Below are 20226 nucleotides of genomic sequence, written 5' to 3'. Positions count from 1 at the left end.
GCTGGTTTGGGGTGAGGCTCTTTTGGACTGCTCAGGTCTCCCAGCCTTTTTGCTGACTCCAAATCTTTTCAAGCTGCTTTGAAAATGGACTGATGGATTAAACTGGGATTGCAGCCTTCCCAGTATACAATTCAACCTGAGGGCCCCACTCTTAAACATTCAGAACATTTGATCCAAGACCCTCTCGTAGTGTAGAGTTCCCCAGTTCTCTTGAGCTATGGGAGCAGCTGGTGTTGCTGGAGTTGACTGTGGGACCTGTGACGCCACTGCTGATAAGCCACACAATCAAATTACACCTTGCACCCCGATTTGGGGCATCATGGTGGCACAGTGGGTAGCGCTGCTGCCTCGCAGTTAGGAGACCTGGGTTCGCTTCCCAGGTCCTCCCTCCGTGGAGTTTGCACGTTCTCCCCGTGTCTGCGTGGGTTTCCTCCAAAGACATGCAGGTTAGGTGCATTGACAATCCTAAATTGTCCCCAGTGTGTTTGCTTGGTGTGTGTCCTGCCCAGGGTTTGTTCCTGCCTTGCGCCCTGTGCTGGCTGGGATTGGCTCCAGCAGACCCCCATGACCCTGTGTTAGGATATGGCAGGTTGGAAAATGACTGACTGACTGACTGACTGACCCCGATTTGATTGGTGGGCTGGCGAGTAGGAGGAGCCTGTAACGTCCACAGATAATTCATATTCTAAGCAAAGTTGAAAATCACTTTGGTAAAAAGAAAGGCCAACAAAGAAAAGCAAGCCATGGCAGACAAGCCGGCGTGTTTCTATAGCAGCGCTCCGTTAATTCAAGCAAGGGCCACATTTGCATTTGCGAGGTCTGAGGCAGATAACGATCCAGCGTCGGCTTGTAACTGCGAAAGGTCAGGGGCGCTCACTCTCCCTGCAGAGTCGGGGGGCCGCGTGTCACCAAGAGAGAATTAGCATTTTAATGGCCGCTGCTATCAGCGCTCACATCTGCTGGAATTCAGGCACATGTCACCTGTGCCCCTGAGACGCTAGCATGATGTGAGATTGTGGTGGAGCGCAGATATTTAGGCTGGAGGTCCCAATCAGCTGTGCACACCCTGTCCTGCAGAACTGGTGTGGCCGAGGTGGTGGTCCCCATTCCCTGGCCCTTCAGCAGCAGCCCCATCTTTAAAGGGGTGCCGTTTTCCTGACGCTCTCCCAGTCAGCCTTCATCCCAACCCTTCATCCCAACCCTTCATCCCAGCCTTCCAGATGGTGTTTAACCGGTAATGCCCGAGTCCAAACATGTCACTAGGACCTTTGGTTACATCAGATGTAGATGCCTGGCTAGATAGATAGATAGATAGATAGATAGATAGATAGATAGATAGATAGATAGATAGATAGATAGATAGATAGATAGATAGATAGATAGAGTGCATCCGGAAAGTATTCACAGCACATCACTTTTTCCACATTTTGTTATGTTACAGCCTTATTCCAAAATGGATTAAATTCATTTTGTTCCTCAGAATTCTACACACAACACCCCATAATGACAACGTGAAAAAAGTTTACTTGAGGTTTTTGCAAATTTATTAAAAATAAAAAAATTGAGAAAGCACATGTACATAAGTATTCACAGCCTTTGCCATGAAGCTCAAATTGAGCTCAGGTGCATCCTGTTTCCCCTGATCATCCTTGAGATGTTTCTGCAGCTTCATTGGAGTCCACCTGTGGTAAATTCAGTTGACTGGACATGATTTGGAAAGGCACACACCTGTCTATAGAAGGTCCCACAGTTGACAGTTCATGTCAGAGCACAAACCAAGCATGAAGTCAAAGGAATTGTCTGTAGACCTCCGAGACAGGATTGTCTCGAGGCATAAATCTGGGGAAGGTTACAGAAAAATTTCTGCTGCTTTGAAGGTCCCAATGAGCACAGTGGCCTCCATCATCCGTAAGTGGAAGAAGTTCAAAACCACCAGGACTCTTCCTAGAGCTGGCCGGCCATCTAAACTGAGCGATTGGGGAGAAGGGCCTTAGTCAGGGAGGTGACCAAGAACCCGATGGTCACTCTGTCAGAGCTCCAGAGGTCCTCTGTGGAGAGAGGAGAACCTTCCAGAAGGACAACCATCTCTGCAGCAATCCACCAATCAGGCCTGTATGGTAGAGTGGCCAGAAGGAAGCCACTCCTTAATAAAAGGCACATGGCAGCCTGCCTGGAGTTTGCCAAAAGGCACCTGAAGGACTCGCAGACCATGAGAAAGAAAATTCTCTGGTGTGATGAGACAAAGATTGAACTCTTTGGTGTGAATGCCAGGCGTCACGTTTGGAGTAAACCAGGCACCGCTCATCACCAGGCCAATACCATCCCTACAGTGAAGCATGGTGGTGGCAGCATCATGCTGTGGGGATGTTTTTCAGCGGCAGGGACTGGGAGACTAGTCGGGATAAATGGAAAGATGACTGCAGCAATGTACAGAGACATCCTGGATGAAAACCTGCTCCAGAGCGCTCTTGACCTCAGACTGGGGCGACGGTTCATCTTTCAGCAGGACAACGACCCTAAGCACACAGCCAAGATATCAAAGGAGTGGCTTCAGGACAACTCTGTGAATGTCCTTGAGTGGCCCAGCCAGAGCCCAGACTTGAATCCGATTGAACATCTCTGGAGAGATCTTAAAATGGCTGTGCACCGACGCTTCCCATCCAACCTGATGGAGCTTGAGAGGTGCTGCAAAGAGGAATGGGCGAGACTGGCCAAGGATAGGTGTGCCAAGCTTGTGGCATCATATTCAAAAAGACTTGAGGCTGTAATTGCTGCCAAAGGTTCATCGACAAAGTATTGAGCAAAGGCTGTGAATACTTATGTACATGGGATTTCTCAGTTTTTTTATTTTTAATAAATTTGCAAAAACCTGAAGTAAACTTTTTTCACGTTGTCATTATGGGGTGTTGTGTGTAGAATTCTGAGGAAAAAAATGAATTTAATCCATTTTGGAATAAGGCTGTAACATAACAAAATGTGGGAAAAGTGATGCGCTGTGAATACTTTCCGGATGCACTGTAGATAGATAGATAGATGTGAAAGGCACTATATAAAGTAAAACATAGATAGATTGATTGCTTGATTGATCTGGCTGGAGTGGTCCAGTGTGACCACCAGTGAAGACCCCTGGCTCTCCTTTAACCCCTTCACTTCCTCCACACATTGGACCTCAAGATGACATTCAGCTCTCGTTTCTGGTCCTGCCCATGTGAGCTCAGATATCGGACTCGTCCCTTTCACCTTTCACCGTTTATTCAATTTCAATATCACCCTTGATGCGTATCTCGAGTATACAACATAGATTGGTACATGGAAGTGCGCGTCTGCTGGCGTTTCTAAGTTTGTCACAACTCTACACACGATTGGTAAACTAAAAGCGCTGCCGGCTGAGCCCGGTGCCGAGTGTCTCTGTAGTCCATGACGGCAGGGCGGCTCTCACTAATTTTTGTTACACTTTTCACGAGGGCTCATTCTGCACTGTGGTCTTCGTGGTCAGCTTTGTCCACATTTACAGACCTACTGGACTGACCCCACAAGGCCAGTCTCTCCGTTGAGGTCCAGGATCATCAGGGTCCTCAGGTCTTCCCAAGTCCGTCCCCGCTGTGCTCTCACATCTCGTCTGCGTGAAGCGGGTGAAGCTGCTCACCCCCACGGCTTTCAGGCCACGTCAGGACTGTCACTCCACCGCCTGAGATGGGGTCAGGGTGGAGGTGGTGGGCAGCCTCCAGGTTGAGGTCATCATGGCTGAGGTTCTGAGCGGGGTTGGACTCTCGCCCCCCCAGTCGTCGGCTCGACAGGAGCTCATTGAGGAGGGAGGTCACCTTCACTGACTTGGCACCTTCTTCTCCAGAATACTCAGGGAGGGCGGTGAAGGCATCTGGGTTGGCTGCGGCGGCAGCAGCGGGCTGCTTTTCATGCATCACGGCAAAACGGGAGAAGGCAACATCATGGAGTGAGCGGGACTGCACTGCGGAGACAAGGAGGAGTTTATGGGGTGATTGAGAAATGAGGAACAAACTATTGGGGCAGACGAGAGAGAGCAGGACAAGACACCAGCGAGACACAGACAGAAAGAGTGAGACAGAATGCTGGAGAGACTCGAGAGTGAGAAAGAACAGTGAAGTGCTCAAGGAGTGAGTGAGGACCACCAGCAAAGAAACACAGGAGTGGTATGTGAGAACATGGAGACACAAGAGTGAGACACAATTGTAAAGAGACAAATGGGGAAGACTGGCAAATGAATGATGGGATGGAAAACAAAGAGACACCAGAGTGAAGGGAAAGGAGAGTGATAACAATACAAAAAAACTGGAGTGAGACAATAAGAATGAGATACAGAACTGTCACAAAAGGGTGCATAACACTAGAGTGAGACAGAACACTAGAGAGTCACAAATGTTAAGAGTGAGATGCAATTGCAAAGACATACAAGACTTGGACTGATGAGTGAATGATAATCCGAGTGAGACGGACCGCCAGAGAGACACAATAGTGAAAAGACACACAAGTAAGATACAAAGTTGAAGAGTTTAAATAGTGAGGACAAATGGCAATGAGGCACGAGAGTGAGATGGAACATCAGAAAAGTAGAGGAGGGAGACAACACAACAAACGACTTGATAGTGAAGGAAAGTGAGAGTGACACAGAGGGACAATAAAACAAAAAAACAAAACAAAGAGAAAAACAAATACAAGAGTGAGACAAATACGGAAGTGACACAAAAAGGTGCATAGCACTAGAGTGAGACAGAACACCTGAGCGACACAATAGTGAAAAGACATATGGGTAAGATACAATAGTGAAGAGTTTAAAGAGTGAGGACAAATGACAAGAGTGGGTCAGGACATCAGAAAAGCAGGGGAAGGAGACAACTTGATAGTGAAAGAGAGAGTGAGATAGAAGGGCAATCAAATGAAAAACTGAGATACAAAGAGAGAAAACAAATGTAAGAGTGAGACAATGGTGTGGAGAAACAGAGCTGACACAAACAGGTGCAAAATGCTAGAGTGAGACAGAACTGTGAAAGAAAATAAAAGAGTGAGAAAGAAGGCCAAGGAGAACACTGATGTGTTAATAGTGTAGCCACACAAGAGTGAGACCATGATGTCCAAAAAAGAGTGAGAGAGGTTGCTACAGTAGAAAGAAATGAGAGTTAAAACAGAAGAGCGAGTATGTAGGAGTGATACGGTAGTGAGACAGAAAGATATGTGAATAGTGAAGGAAACTGAGAGTGAGATAAAAGGATAGGAATACCTGAGATTGGCTCGCTGGTGTGAAATGAAACAACGGTGGAGAAATACAAGACTGGAACAACAAGCTGAAGACAAGCAAGAGTGAGACAGAAAGACGGGGAGACACAACAGTGAGAAGTGAGAGACATCTCCATGAGGTAATAGTGAAGAGGTGGAAGGGTAAAGCCAAATGGTGAAGAAAAATAAGAGGGGGACGATTACACGGAGGTACGAGAGGGAGTGAGAACTGCAGAGGGGCATGTGAGAGTGACACACCACAGTGCTGAGACTCCACCAAACACAGAAGGCACTGCGGAGATGAGATGGACGAGTCAAGAGAGATTCAACAGCCAATACAAAATGGCTACACCAAAGCAAGATGCTGGGACATGGTGCTCACCTCGGACGGGCAGGAAGTCTGCGTCTTCATAAGCCACATTGCCCTCTGAGAAGGTGTGCAGGCTGGGGAAGATGAGGGAGAAGGACAGGACCAGGACCTAGGAGATGGGATCAAATTCAATGAGGGGCACCACAGCATGCGAGCCAACGCAGAGTCACAAGGCCAGTCTTACCATGATGCACGTGCCAGTCTGTGCCGCCTTGGAGCCGTTCATGACGAGAGCCTGCAGCTTCCTGAGCTGCTCCATCAGAGACCTGCGACAAAGTGGAGAGCAACGACCCATGTTGATTTGATACAGCGCGTCTGACAGCGAACATTGTGGCAAGGTGATCAACAGAGCACACAAGAGTCAAAACATTAGGAAAAAGTGCGCTGGGTAAGGGGAGTGGATGAGGGTGGCAAAGCTGTTGGAGCCTGGGCATCACGAGTGTCACCCCCTGGGACTAAACACTTCGCAGTCTTAGCACAGAACATAAACCGGGAGTGCTTACATGTTGTGCTTCTCCAGCTGAAACACCTTCCTCTGCAGTTCTTGGTTTTGGGCATTGCAAGCTGCCATTCTGTTGGGGAGGAGACAAAAAAAAGCAACACGGTAACTAAGGAACTTTCATAATGCCAATTATATGCCCAGCCCACCTGCCTGGCACTAGTGCTTTAAAGCCAGCTGCCCTCCATCATGCTCTGCTCAGGGTTTAAAACTCTGTGATTTTCAATCCAAATTCTGCTAGTTCTAATTCTGCACTTCTCCCTCCTGCCCCCTAGTGGTATGTACCCTGAATGTCTCCCTCCTGCCCCCTAGTGGTGTCAGTCTTATGTCCTTCTGCCATTTTACACTTCTCTCTGCTGAAGTGGTGTGTGCCCTGCACGTCTCCCTCCTGCCCCCTAGTGGTTTACACAGTGCACTTCTCTGTCGCTTACACTGCTCTTCTACATTTTGCACTTTTCTCTCTTGTTCCCCCTAGTGGCCCAAATCCAACAACAACATTTATTTATATAGCACATTTTCATACAAAAAATGTAGTTCAAAGTGCTTTACATAATGAAGAAAAGAAAAATAAAAGACAAAGTCAGAATTAAAATAAGGCAACATTAATTAACATAGAATAAGAGGAAGGTCCGATGGCCAGGGGGGACAGAAACCTACTGTCTGCCTTGCTGTACTCATGTTGTAAGCTCTGTTTCTGTCTTCTGTGCTACACTGGACTCTATGATTCTCCCTTCCTTCCATCCTCTGTTCTGTCCCTTCTCTGTCTTGATCCCCCCCCCACCCCCCCACCCCCATTTAAGGCTTTTGGCCCCTGTGTATCTGTAGCTGTAGGTTCTTAATTGCTATCTCCTGCCTCCTAGTGGCCAAAGTTAGACTCTTGTTTCTTTCTACTTTCCCATGTTATAAATCCTTTTCTGTGGTCTCCTGGCCTTTAAATCTATCAAACGTATTTTAAATAATAAAATTCACTAAGTGCACCATCACAAAGCTCTTTGCAAGGTTAACAATAACATAAAAATGGAAAAGAAAATAAATCAAATGACAATTCTAACCAATTCCTAAAGAAACTCTGAGGTGGATATTTTGCTCTTCTTCTTCTTCATGTACCCTAGTGGTACAGTATGTGCTCTTCGTTCCTCCTTACTGCCCCCAAGTGGTTGGTTTTCTGCACTGAACTGTCCTGTGCCCTAACTCTGTGCTCACTGTACTTCTTCCCACTGCCTCTAGCAGTTTAAAGTCTTATCCTTTACTGCCTCCTAGTGGTCTGTGCTGTGCAATTCTTTCTGCTGCCACCCCAAGAGGTGTGTATTCTTCCCTTATCTTTACTGCCCTCTAGTGTTGTGTATTCTCCCCTTCTCTTTAATGCCCCCTAGTGGTCTGTTTTCTGCTCTACGCCCTAACTGGGTGTTCACTGTTTTTCTCAGCACTGTCTCTAGAGGTGTGTACTGTTAATCTCTACTGCCTCCTAGTGGTCTGTGCTGTGTACTTTTTCCTGCTACCCCCTAGTCTTGTGTATTCTTCCTTTTTCTTTACTGCCCACTGGTGGCTGTTTTTTGTTCGGAACTCCCCCTGCACCATAACTGTGTGCTCACTGTACTACTCCTCACTACCTCTAGCAGTTTGTGCTCTTAACCTTTACTGCCTCCTAGTGGTCTGTGCTCGGCACTTCTTCCTGCTACCCCCAAGTGGTGTGTATTTTTCCTTTCTCTTTATCACCCCCTAGTGGTCTGTTTATGCTCTAAACCCTCCTGCACCCTAACTGTGTGCTCACTGCACTTCTCCTCACTACCTCTAGTGCTGTGTACTCTTACCCTGTTCTGACACTTAGTGGTCTATGCTCGGCACTTCTTCCTGCTGCCCCCTAGTGGTGGGATCCCTTTTCTCATCTCTCCTGCCACCTACTGCTGTGTTTTCCTGTTTAATCCTTCCTGCTCACAGAGGTGTCGTTTATGTTTTTCGCCCCCTAGTGGTGTCACTTGAGAATTTTTTTTTTGACACTGGGACTTATTTTTTGTCATTTCTTTCTCCTGACCCCTAGCTCTTCAAATTCACCTCCTCTTTTTCAATCCCACCTAATGGTATAAATAGAACTCTCTTCAACCCTTGACACTATCATCTCTGAAAATCCCAGCAGGGCTGCTGGCTCTGATACACCGATTCGCCTACTGACATGTCATGTGGAAAGCTACTTAAATCTTTAGTCTGAATTACGCACATAGACAATCCATTAACACCTTCCACCTGATTTGAAGGTTCTATTCTGCATATAAAATGCTGCAGTTGATTCTGAAGAAAAGCCTGATGGACCTCACAAAGTGAACGGTCAGTGTATCCTGAAGTCCCCTCTCCAACTTCCTAGCTGTATGGATTTCATGTGTTTCCCCCAAAGAACACAGAGTTTTATATGCAAGACGTCTTCCTCGTCCCCTAATGGTTTAGTGGCTGTATTTTTTTTTTCTCATGGTCCATTTAAGGCGTTGGTATTGATATTGTCATTGCTGCCCCCTAGTGGTGCCGACTGCACTGTTCTCCCCATTGAGCTGGATATAATCTGCGTGTGTCTCCCCTGCCCTCTAGTGGTGAGGAGAACAAGTACATGTCGGTGGGTGGCTTGCTGTGTATTGTGTGCACCTACTAGAGCTCCTGATCATGATCTTCATGCTTCTCTACTGCCCCTAGTGGTGAGAATTGTGTTTTACTCTTTGCAGTGTAGGCTCAGCATTACTCTCCCCCTGCATACTAAATATTATAATGCCACCACTGCCCGGCTCCCACCCACTGTACACTCTACTCTTTTATAAACTTGTCTGATGTTCTTCAGGATTACGTTATTCTCCCTCTGACATCCTAAATTATGTTCTCCCACCCCCCAACAATTTCATGGGCACTACCCCTCTACCTGCTCTCCAGCCCGTCGATGTACTCCTTTTTCTTTTTTCGGCTCTCCTGGGCGGACTGCTTATTCCGTATCTTCCGACGAATCTTCTTCAGAATGCGTTCTTCGTACTGAAAGGGGATTGAAGTAAGCAGCCATGTCAGAAGTTCGCTGTGTGTAAGGAGGTTGAACGGCCACACGTGTCCTCACGAGTGGGATTCATCTCGCAGGCACGCCAATGTGCGTAGTAGCTTACCTTGGTCAGTGGCAGCTGGCTCGGCAGAGAGATGCCTTCTTTAGCCAAAAGCTTCTTTTCATCTTCATTCAGGACCAACTCTTGACATAGCTGCTGGGTTTGCTGCACAGGCTGCTGTGTGAGAGAGGATATTGTGAGTGAAGTCCACCGCTACCTCAGTCAGGTATTCTGCCCCGCTAGACTTCGCAGAAAGCGAGCCCCGAGACCCCAGCCCAGCTACCCAACTACAGAGAGGGTGAAGTTCCTTTACACGGATATCCACTGCAGAATTAACACAGCCTGACCAAGTCAGCCTCCCTCTGTCTACGGATTCAAATGTGCAGAACAAGGTCCACTTCCAAAATGATGCTTCTTTATGGAATACCCCAGCGTTATGTGCCTGTGTGTGGTAGATAGATAGATAGATAGATAGATAGATAGATAGATAGATAGATAGATAGATAGATAGATAGATAGATAGATAGATAGATAGATAGATGTGAAATGAGGTATATGATAGATAGATAGATAGATAGATAGATAGATAGATAGATAGATAGATAGATAGATAGATAGATAGATAGATAGATAGATAGATAGATAGATGTGAAATGAGGTATATGATAGATAGATAGATAGATAGATAGATAGATAGATAGATAGATAGATAGATAGATAGATAGATAGATAGATGTGAAATGAGGTATATGATAGATAGATAGATAGATAGATAGATAGATAGATAGATAGATAGATAGATAGATAGATAGATAGATAGATAGATAGATAGATAGATAGATGTGAAATGAGGTATATGATAGATAGATAGATAGATAGATAGATAGATAGATAGATAGATAGATAGATAGATGTGAAATGAGGTATATGATAGATAGATAGATAGATAGATAGATAGATAGATAGATAGATAGATAGATAGATAGATAGATAGATGTGAAATGAGGTATATGATAGATAGATAGATAGATAGATAGATAGATAGATAGATAGATAGATAGATAGATAGATAGATAGATGTGAAATGAGGTATATGATAGATAGATAGATAGATAGATAGATAGATAGATAGATAGATAGATAGATAGATAGATAGATAGATAGATGTGAAATGAGGTATATGATAGATAGATAGATAGATAGATAGATAGATAGATAGATAGATAGATAGATAGATAGATAGATAGATAGATAGATAGATAGATGTGAAATGAGGTATATGATAGATAGATAGATAGATAGATAGATAGATAGATAGATAGATAGATAGATAGATAGATAGATAGATAGATAGATAGATAGATAGATAGATAGATGTGAAATGAGGTATATGATAGATAGATAGATAGATAGATAGATAGATAGATAGATAGATAGATAGATAGATAGATAGATAGATAGATAGATAGATGTGAAATGAGGTATATGATAGATAGATAGATAGATAGATAGATAGATAGATAGATAGATAGATAGATAGATAGATAGATAGATAGATAGATAGATATAAAATGAGGTATATGATAGATAGATAGATAGATAGATAGATAGATAGATAGATAGATAGATAGATAGATAGATAGATAGATAGATAGATAGATAGATAGATAGATGTGAAATGAGGTATATGATAGATAGATAGATAGATAGATAGATAGATAGATAGATAGATAGATAGATAGATAGATAGATAGATAGATAGATAGATAGATAGATACTTTATTAATCCCAAGGGGAAATTCACATACTCCAGCAGCAGCATACTGATAAAGAAAATATTAAATTAAAGAGTGATAACAATGCAGGTATACAGACAGACAATAACTTTGTGTAATGTTAATGTTTACCCCCCCGGGTGGAATTGAAGAGTCGCATAGTGTGGTGGAGGAATGATCTCCTCAGTCTGTCAGTGGAGCAGGACATTGACAGCAGTCTGTCGCTGAAGCTGCTCTTCTGTCTGGAGATGATCCTGTTCAGTGGATGCAGTGGATTCTCCATAATTGATAGGAGCCTGCTGAGCTTCCATCGCTCTGCCATGGATGTCAAACTGTCCAGCTCCATGCCTACAATAGAGCCTGCTTTCCTCACCAGTTTGTCCAGGCATGAGGCATCCTTCTTCTTAATATATTCTTCTTCTTCCTTTCTATAGAGGGTCCGTGGCTCAAAAAGAGTGGCCGTTTATAATAAACAATCAATTAGTCGGCTCCTTCTCTGTGGGCGCACTCACACAGCTGCAGGGAGTTGGTGGAGTAATTGGGGCGTGACGCACCTGCACGTGAAGGTCTGGCCTTTCTTAATTGGTTCATTGGCTTCCTGCGGTGTGCAATTGAGACACTGCACTGATGGAGCCTTAAGAATGAGCTGGCATAACAGAAACGGGAAGAAGTCTCGTCTCGTCTAGTGAAGTGAAGTGAAGTGAAGTGAAGTGAAGTGAAGTGAAGTGAAGTGAAGTGAAAGATTAGTGAGATGGAGAGAAAAGCAGGAGGACGAGTGAGCAGGTGCTTAGAGAGATAGAGAGAGAGAGAGCATGGTGCCCCAGGAAGTAGCATGTGGCCAGCGCTCAGGAGGGGGCACAAGGATCGCTCCTGTTGAGCAACCGGGGAGCAGGAGTGATCGTTATGCTTAGGAGTGTCCTCTCACCGGGTGGAGCCTGCAATTGGCAGCCTGCTGTAGGAGGATGGTGCGCTTTCACTGGGTGGGGCCTGGAAAGGCAGCGGTGGGCGCGGGAGGGAGCAGGGTCCGATGGCTTCCCGTGGAATGCTGTGGATTGGGCGGCGGTGACCCGGGACAGATTTGAAGGATGTCTGTGCTTGTTGGTGGACGTCTCTCCGTGCTGTGAGGTCCGAGTAGAATGATCCGGAGAAGGCGTTGGTTTTTAAAGGGAAGCACTGGGGATTGAGGAGTTTAAAGAAGTCTCCTGCCGGAATTTTAACCTCATTTTTTATGGACTTGTTTATTTGATCATTTTAACCTCCACTAACACTTGGATGTTTTTATGGATTATTTATTAATTTTTGAGCACTGCCCTTTTTGAACACTTGGTTTTTGTTGAGTTTTTAATAAAAGCACTTGCACTTTTTACCATCCTCTTGCTTGGCTGTGTTTTGTCCTCATCTGCCACGCTCATCTCGGTTACAGTACTGACGGTGTCGGGTTCAAGCCACACTGTCACACTGTGATAAAGTCAGACAAATGTAACCCCTGCCTGTTTGTACACTTAAGCATACCGCCTTCACAGATGAGGGTGATCAATTTGTGGGACAACTGATGAAAGAGTCATTTGACGAAGACTGTGGATTAATGACACTCCTCTGGGGCACCCCACACAAAATGTGTTATTTATTAAACAAGGCATACAGTACAGTGCCTTCAGAAAGTATTCAGACCCCCTGTCACATTTTGCATTTTTATCCCTCAACAACATTCAATCTCACCTGAAGAAGGGGCCTGAGTTGTCTTGAAGGCTTGTATATTGTAAGCTTTTTAGTTAGCCAATAAAAGGTGACATTTTGCTTGACTTCTCACTACATTCATAATGGCTGACATGCTACAACACCCTAGTACTTCCCTCAACAAGAAAGTTTAGGAACTCTTGGAAAAACTGAAATATCCCATGGACACGAGTATTAACACTTTTTAAATTCTTGACTGTGTTGGAGCTCCTTTGAAAGCAATTCCAGCTTGGTGTCTTCTTGGGTTTCATACGACTAGCTTGGCATAACTGGATTTGGGGATTTGCTGCTAGTCTTCTCTGCAGATCCTCTCAAGCTCTGTCCTGTTTAGATGGAGACCTTCGGTGTGCTGCCATTTTCAGGTCTCCCTACAGATGTTTTTGGATTCAAGTCTGGGGCTCTGACTGAGCAACTCAAGAACATTCACAGAGTTGTCCTTCAGCGGCTCCTGTGTTGTCATTGCTTTGTCCTACTGGATGTTGAACCTTCTACTCAGTCTGTGGTCCAGAACTCTCGAAAGCAGGTTTTCATTAAGGATATCTCTGTGCTTTGCTCCTTTCAGCTTTGCCAGCCCCTGCTGCTGGAAAACAAGCCCATGGCTTAATGCTGCCATAGCCACGCTTCACCACTGGATAGGGTACGAGTGGCGCCTGGCTTCCTCTTGACGTGACCCTTATCTTGATCTCATCAGACCACAGCATGCTGTTTCTCATAGTCTGAGAGTCCTTTAGGTGCCTCTTTGCAAACTCCAAGTGGGCTTCCGTGTGTCTTTTACTGAGGGGAGCCTTTTTGTTTGGCCACACTGTCATAAAGACCTGACTGGTAGAGTGTTGTAGGGATGGCTGTCCTTCTAGAAGTTTCTCCCATCTGCACATGGGTTCTCTGGAGCTCAGCTAGAGTGAACATTGGGTTCCTGGCCATCTCTCTTTCGAAGGCCCTTCTCCCAGGATTGTTAAGTTTAGCCAGGTGGACTTCTTCCATTTAAGAATTTTGAAGGCCACTGTGCTCTTGGGAACCATCAGTGCTGCCAAAAGTTTTCTTGCAGCCTTCCCCAGATTTGTGTCTCAGTCCTGACTTTAAGCTCTTCAGGCAGTTCCTTTAGCTTCATGGCTTGGTGGTTTTTGTGTCAACTGTGGGACCTTCTACAGACAGGTCTGTGCGTTTCGTAAATTTTCTCAATCTATTAAATTGACCCTAGGTGGGCTCCAAACATGGTGTAGAAACACCTCAACGAGGATCAATAGAATGAGGTATGGCTGAGCCAGATTTAAAGCGTCATAGAAAAGGGTCGGAGTACTTGTATCGAGAAGATACTTCCATTTTTTTATTTTGAAAGAAATTGCTAAAATCGTCTTTTCAGTTTATTATTCTGCTGCTTGATGAGAGAAGATCCATCCATCCATCCATTTTCCAACCCGCTGAATCCGAACACAGGGTCACGGGGGTCTGCTGGAGCCAATCCCAGCCAACACAGGGCACAAGGCAGGAACCAGTCCTGGGCAGGGTGCCAACCCACCGCAGGACACACACAAACATACACTAGGGCCAATTTAGAATCGCCAATCCACCTATGTCTTTGGACTGTGGGAGGAAACCAGAGTGCCCGGAGGAAACCCATGCAGACACGGGGAGAACATGCAAACTCCATGCAGGGAGGACCCAGGAAGCGAACCCAGGTCTCCTTACTGCAAGGCAGCAGCACTACCCACTGCGCCACCGTGCCGCCCTTGATGAGAGAAGATGATTAATTAAAACAATTTCAGCACCAGGCTACAACATAACAACTCGGAAAACGTCAAGGATCTGAATGTTTCTGAATGCATCGTATAATATTAGACGGGGAGGCTATTACTGATCCGCTGTTTCAGCCTGTTAGGAAGTTTCACCGAGATGCTCACTCCCTGCTGACTGTCAAGGGTTGAAAAGCACACTGTGCAGGCAGGATCAGTTCTCCTCTAAAGAGATGCCTACAGTCTGCGGACTCAAACATGCTTCCCACCATGCCAGTTTTAATTATCCATTGCCCGTCACCTCCATAATCTGATTGGTTATTGATGCTCAGACATGATGATTTTTGTCCATATTTCTTATTTCAATACTGAACTGAATGTAAGCCATTCTAACAGAGTCGGGCACCTTGGCAAAGGAGTCCATTGCATCAACAGCCCTCTTTCTGCTGACATAGAGCAGGCAGCATCTCATAATCATTTCTTTGTGCAGTGCAGGGTCACCCATTGACCCTGAAATGTAGGCCAAAGCATTAAAGTCAGACTTCTCGATGAATGAGCCCAATATCTGCTGCTAGCGACATGCGCGCCAATTTCACAACCTGACAGCTTCAGCCTCCTTTAAAATGACACTCAATTATTACACGTCGCCTTGTATATGAAATTCTTTGTTCAATAATGTATTGCATGTACTGTGAATCTGATATTCAGGCCAATGGAACAAAGTCAGGCTCCACGATAAGTTGAACCTATGCCAACGTACAAGTACGCGCTCAAAAATCATGTTCAGCCTTCTATAAAGAGACAGCCAATTAATACCAACTCAAACGCAGATTCTCATATGCATTTCTTTGTTCAATAATGTATTGCTCTCTGACTCTGAAATGTAGGTCAGTCCATTAAAGTCAGACTCCCTTACGAATGACCCAATGCCTCTTTCTAATCACATGCAGGTCATCTACATAATCTGACCAGATCAGCATCCTTTATAGAGGCAGCCACTCTTCTGACTCAGACAAATATATATATATATATAAACACAGTGCATCTGGAAAGTATTCACAGCGCATCACTTTTTCCACATTTTGTTATGTTACAGCCTTATTCCAAAATGGATTAAATTCATTTTTTTCCTCAGAATTCTACACACAACACCCCATAATGACAACGTGAAAAAAGTTTACTTCAGGTTTTTGCAAATTTATTAAAAATAAAAAAACTGAGAAATCACATGTACATAAGTATTCACAGCCTTTGCTCAATACTTTGTCGATGCACCTTTGGCAGCAATTCCAGCCTCAAGTCTTTTTGAATATGATGCCACAAGCTTGGCACACCTATCCTTAGCCAGTTTCGCCCATTCCTCTTTACAGCACCTCTCAAGCTCCATCAGGTTGGATGGGAAGCGTCGGTGCACAGCCATTTTAAGATCTCTGCAAAGATGTTCAATCGGATTCAAGTCTGGGCTCTGGCTGGGCCACTCAAGGACATTCACAGAGTTGTCCTGAAGCCACTCCTTTGAGATCTTGGCTGTGTGCTTAGGGTCGTTGTCCTGCTGAAAGATGAACCGTCGCCCCAGTCTGAGGTCAAGAGCGCTCTAGAGCAGGTTTTCATCCAGGATGTCTCTGTACATTGCTGCAGTCATCTTTCCATTTATCCTGACTAGTCTCCCAGTCCCTGCCGCTGAAAAACATCCCCACAGCATGATGCTGCCACCACCATGCTTCACTGTAGGGATGGTATTGGCCTGGTGATGCGCGGTGCCTGGTTTCCTCCAAACGTGACACCTGGCATTCACACCAAAGAGTTCAATCTTTGTCTCATCACTCCAGAGAATTTTCTTTCTCATGGTCTGAGAGTCCTTCAGGTGCCTTTTGGCAAACTCCAGGTGGACTGCCATGTGCCTTTTACTAAGGAGTGGCTTCCGTCTGGCCACTCTACCATACAGGCCTGATTGGTGGATTGCTGCAGAGATGGTTGTCCTTCTGGAAGGTTCTCCTCTCTCCACAGAGGACCTCTGGAGCTCTGACAGAGTGACCATTGGGTTCTTGGTCACCTCCCTGACTAAGGCCCTTCTCCCCTGATCGCTCAGTTTAGATGGTCGGCCAGCTCTAGGAAGAGTCCTGGTGGTTTTGAACTTCTTCCACTTATGGATGATGGAGGCCACTGTGCTCATTGGAACCTTCAAAGCAGCGGAAATTTTTCTGTAACCTTCCCCAGATATGTGCCTCGAGACAATCCTGTCTCGGAGGTCTACAGACAATTCCTTTGACTTCATGCTTGGTTTGTGCTCTGACTTGAACTGTCAACTGTGGGACCTTATATAGACAGGTGTGTGCCTTTCCAAATCATGTCCAGTCAACTGAATTTACCACAGGTGGACTCTAATGAAGCTGCAGAAACATCTCAAGGATGATCAGGGGATACAGTATGCACCTGAACTGAATTTTGAGCTTCATGGCAAAGGCTGTGAATACTTATGTACACGTGCTTTCTCAATTTTTTTATTTTTAATAAATTTGCAAAAATCTCAAGTAAACTTTTTTCACGTTGTCATTATGGGGTGTTGTGTGTAGAATTCTGAGGAAAAAAATGACTTTAATCCATTTTGGAATAAGGCTGTAACATAACAAAATGTGGAAAAAGTGATGTGCTGTGAACACCTTATGATTCCCATCCTTACTGGAATGCCCAAAGGCTACCAGAACTGACAAAGAAGACAAAAGGGAGAAGTTCATCCTGCATTATACTAGGTGGCAGTGTCCCTCATATAGAGTCCCAATTTCGACACCCACAGGTGCCCTGAGGGAACGATAGAGGGCACTACCAGGGGAGGACATCCCTGGCTTCCTTATAACCGAGAAGTACTTCCAACTGGCCACGTCACATCACTGGAAGTGATCCTGGGTCCACCTTAACAGGACAAGTATGACTCAGAAGTACTGCTGGGTACTCAATAAAAGGAACGGTGCTGCCTTGTCCATGCAAGTCAGAGGTGGGAGGCAGTAACGCAACATTCGACTGGGGGAGAGCAGAGCAGTAGAAAGAGGAGAGGAGAGTGGAAGAAATGACATGCTTGTGCTTGTGTTTATAAGGTATTAGTGTAATAAACACAATCTTGTATGTTTGTGTTTGGGATTAGGGGCTTACCGGTGCCCCCTACTTTTCAATATATATATATATATATACAGTATATATATATATATATATATATATATATATATATATATATATATATATATATATAGTGGCGAGTGGCTGGGGGTGGTACCCAGCCGGGATGTCATGAAGGACCGGAGGAGAGTTTACGCCTTTGGGGACCATGGGAACAGAGCTTAGAAGCTCAACCCTATAGGGGCCCGTGGTCACCACCAGGGGGCACCCCGATGCCTGTGGAGCCCTGGCCCTCAGCACTTCCGCCACACCCGGAAATGCTGGGGGGAAGAAGACCAGGAACACCCGGTGTGCTTCCGGGTGCATGGCCGACACTTCCGCCACACCAGGGAGTGCCAGCCGGCGCTCACTGGGAGGCACCTGAAGCACATCCGGGTGATTATAAAAGGGGCCGCCTCCCTCCATTCGATGGCTGGAGTCGGGAGAGCAGGAGGATGGAGCTCGGGAGGAGAGGAGTGGAGGCGGACCTGAAGAAAGGCATCGTGGTGTGGCCTGGACTTGGGGGAGTATTGGGTTGTGTGCTGTGTTCTCACTTGTAAATATTGTAAATAAAGCGTGTGTGATGACTTACAATGATGTCTGCCTGTCTGTGTCCGGGCTGTTCCCCACAATATATTAACTGCTCAAAAAAATTAAAGGAACACTTTGAAAACACATCAGATCTCAATGCTGGATATCTCTTCAGCTATGGACTGGTAATGTGTTAGGAATGAAAGGACGCCACATCATTTGATGGAAATGAAAATGATCAACCGACAGAGGGCTGAACTCAAAGACACCCCGAAAATCAAGGGGAAAAAATGATGCAGTGGCAGGCAGGCTCATCCATTTTGCCGAAATTTCATTGCAGTAACTCCAAATCGTACTCAGTAGTCTGTATGCATGCCTGACAATGTCCTAATGAGACAACGGATGGTGTCCTGGGGGATCTCCTCTCAGATCTGAACCAGGGCATCACTGAGCTCCTGGACAGTCTGAGGCGTCAGATGGACCGAAACATAATGTCCCACCCAGAGGTGTTCTATTGGATTGAGGTCAGGCGAGTGAGTGTGGGGGTCAGTCAATGGTATCAATTCCTTCATCCTCTTGCCACATGAGGCTGGGCATTGTCGTGCACCAGGAGGAACCCAGAACCCACTGCACCAGCATAGGGTCTGACAATGGGTCCAAGGATTTCATCCCGATACCTAATGGAAGTCAAGGTGTCGTTGTCTAGCCTGTAGAGGTCTGTGCGTCCCTCCATAGATATGCCTCCCCAGACCATCACTGACCCACCACCAAACCGGTCATGCTGAGCGATGTTACAGGCAACATAACATTCTCCACGGCTTCTCCAGACCATTTCAAGTCTGTTACATGTGCTCAGGGTGAACCTGCTCTCATCTGTGAAAAGCACAGGGTGCCAGTATTGGACCTGCCAATTCTGGTATTCTATGGCAAATGCCAACTGAACTCCATGGTGCCAAGCAGTGAGCACAGGGCCCACTAGAAGACGTCAGGCCCTCAGGCTGCCCTCATGAAGTCTGTTTCTGATGGTTTGGTCAGAGACATTTACACCATTGATCTGCTGGAGGTCATTTTGTAGGCTCTGGCAGTGCTTATCCTGGTCCTCCTTGCCCAAAGGAGCAGATACCAGTCAGTCCTGCTGATGGGTTAAGGACCTTCTACGAGGGGCCCTGTCCAGCTCTCCTAGAGTAACTGCCTGTCTCCTGGAATCTCCTCCATGCCCTTGAGACTGTGCTGGGAGACACAGCAACCCTTCTAGCAACGCCATGTACTAACGTGCCTGCCATCCTGGAAAAGTTGGACTACCTTTGCAACCTCTGTAAGGTCCAAGTATGTCTTCATGCTACCAGTAGTGACACTGACCATAGGCGAATGCAAAACGAGTGAAAAAACAGATGAGGAGGGAAAATGTCAGTGGCCTCCACCTGTGAAACCATTCATTCCTGTTTTGGAGGTTGTCTCATTGTTCTTTTTTTCACCTTATACAATTTCTTGTAGTAGGAATTTGTTAGTTTTCACATACCCCTTGGGGTCAGAGCGCAGGGTCAGCCATTGTACAGCGCCCCTGGAGCAATTGAAGGTTAAGGGCCTTGCTCAAGGGCCCAGCAGAGTAGGATCTCCTTTGGCAGTGATGGGGATTCGAACCGGCAACCTTTGGGATACCAGCGCAGATCCTTAGCCTCAGAGCCACCACTCCGCCCCATAAAGCCACCACTCCGCCCCACTGTTGCCCCTCTAGTGCACCTCTTGTTAATTTCATTAACACCAACGCAGCTGAAACTGATTAACAAGCCCCTCTGCTACTTAACTGACCAGATCAATAGCCCACAGGGTTCATTGACTTGATGCTATACTCGGATTAAGAAATGTTTCTTTATCAGCATACGGTATATCTAGCGCTGACGTCCGAGGTTCGATTCCCGAGAGGGAGTGCAGTAGAGTGTGTACGCATGATGAGCCCAGAATTAGGGCGAAACACGTGTCGCGTACTCTTTGCATTATTTGACAGTAAACTATTTCAACCATTCTATGATCTGCTCCTCACAAACTGAGGGCACCGTGACGGATGTTAGCCGACTTGCTGACCAACCACAAGCGTTACCTGGTAGGTAACCACCCA

At 45.8% G+C, this 20226-nt stretch overlaps 1 protein-coding gene across 2 annotated transcripts in view; it reads right to left on the bottom strand.

Annotated features, from left to right (window-relative positions):
* Window positions 1-3234: 3234 nt before the first annotated feature.
* The window catches only part of LOC114662801 (cyclic AMP-responsive element-binding protein 3-like protein 3-A), a 36496-nt gene continuing 19504 nt past the window's right edge, over window positions 3235-20226 (bottom strand). Inside the window, exons 5-10 of one of the 2 annotated variants that reach the window (XM_028816474.2) lie at window positions 9251-9364; window positions 9019-9125; window positions 6124-6192; window positions 5805-5886; window positions 5633-5729; window positions 3235-3967 (exon numbers count right to left, since the gene is read on the bottom strand). In XM_028816474.2, coding sequence (XP_028672307.1) covers window positions 3609-3967; window positions 5633-5729; window positions 5805-5886; window positions 6124-6192; window positions 9019-9125; window positions 9251-9364 — 828 coding nt within the window. In that variant the 3' untranslated portion in view covers window positions 3235-3608. The remainder of the gene's footprint in view (window positions 3968-5632; window positions 5730-5804; window positions 5887-6123; window positions 6193-9018; window positions 9126-9250; window positions 9365-20226) is intronic. The other variant, XM_028816475.2, reaches the window with a different exon arrangement.

The sequence above is a fragment of the Erpetoichthys calabaricus genome, chromosome 12, assembly GCF_900747795.2.
Source record: "Erpetoichthys calabaricus chromosome 12, fErpCal1.3, whole genome shotgun sequence".
Classification (NCBI taxonomy): Eukaryota; Metazoa; Chordata; class Cladistia; order Polypteriformes; family Polypteridae; genus Erpetoichthys; species Erpetoichthys calabaricus.
Note: the sequence above shows the minus strand (reverse complement) of the source record. Positions and strands in the feature narration are given on the sequence as shown.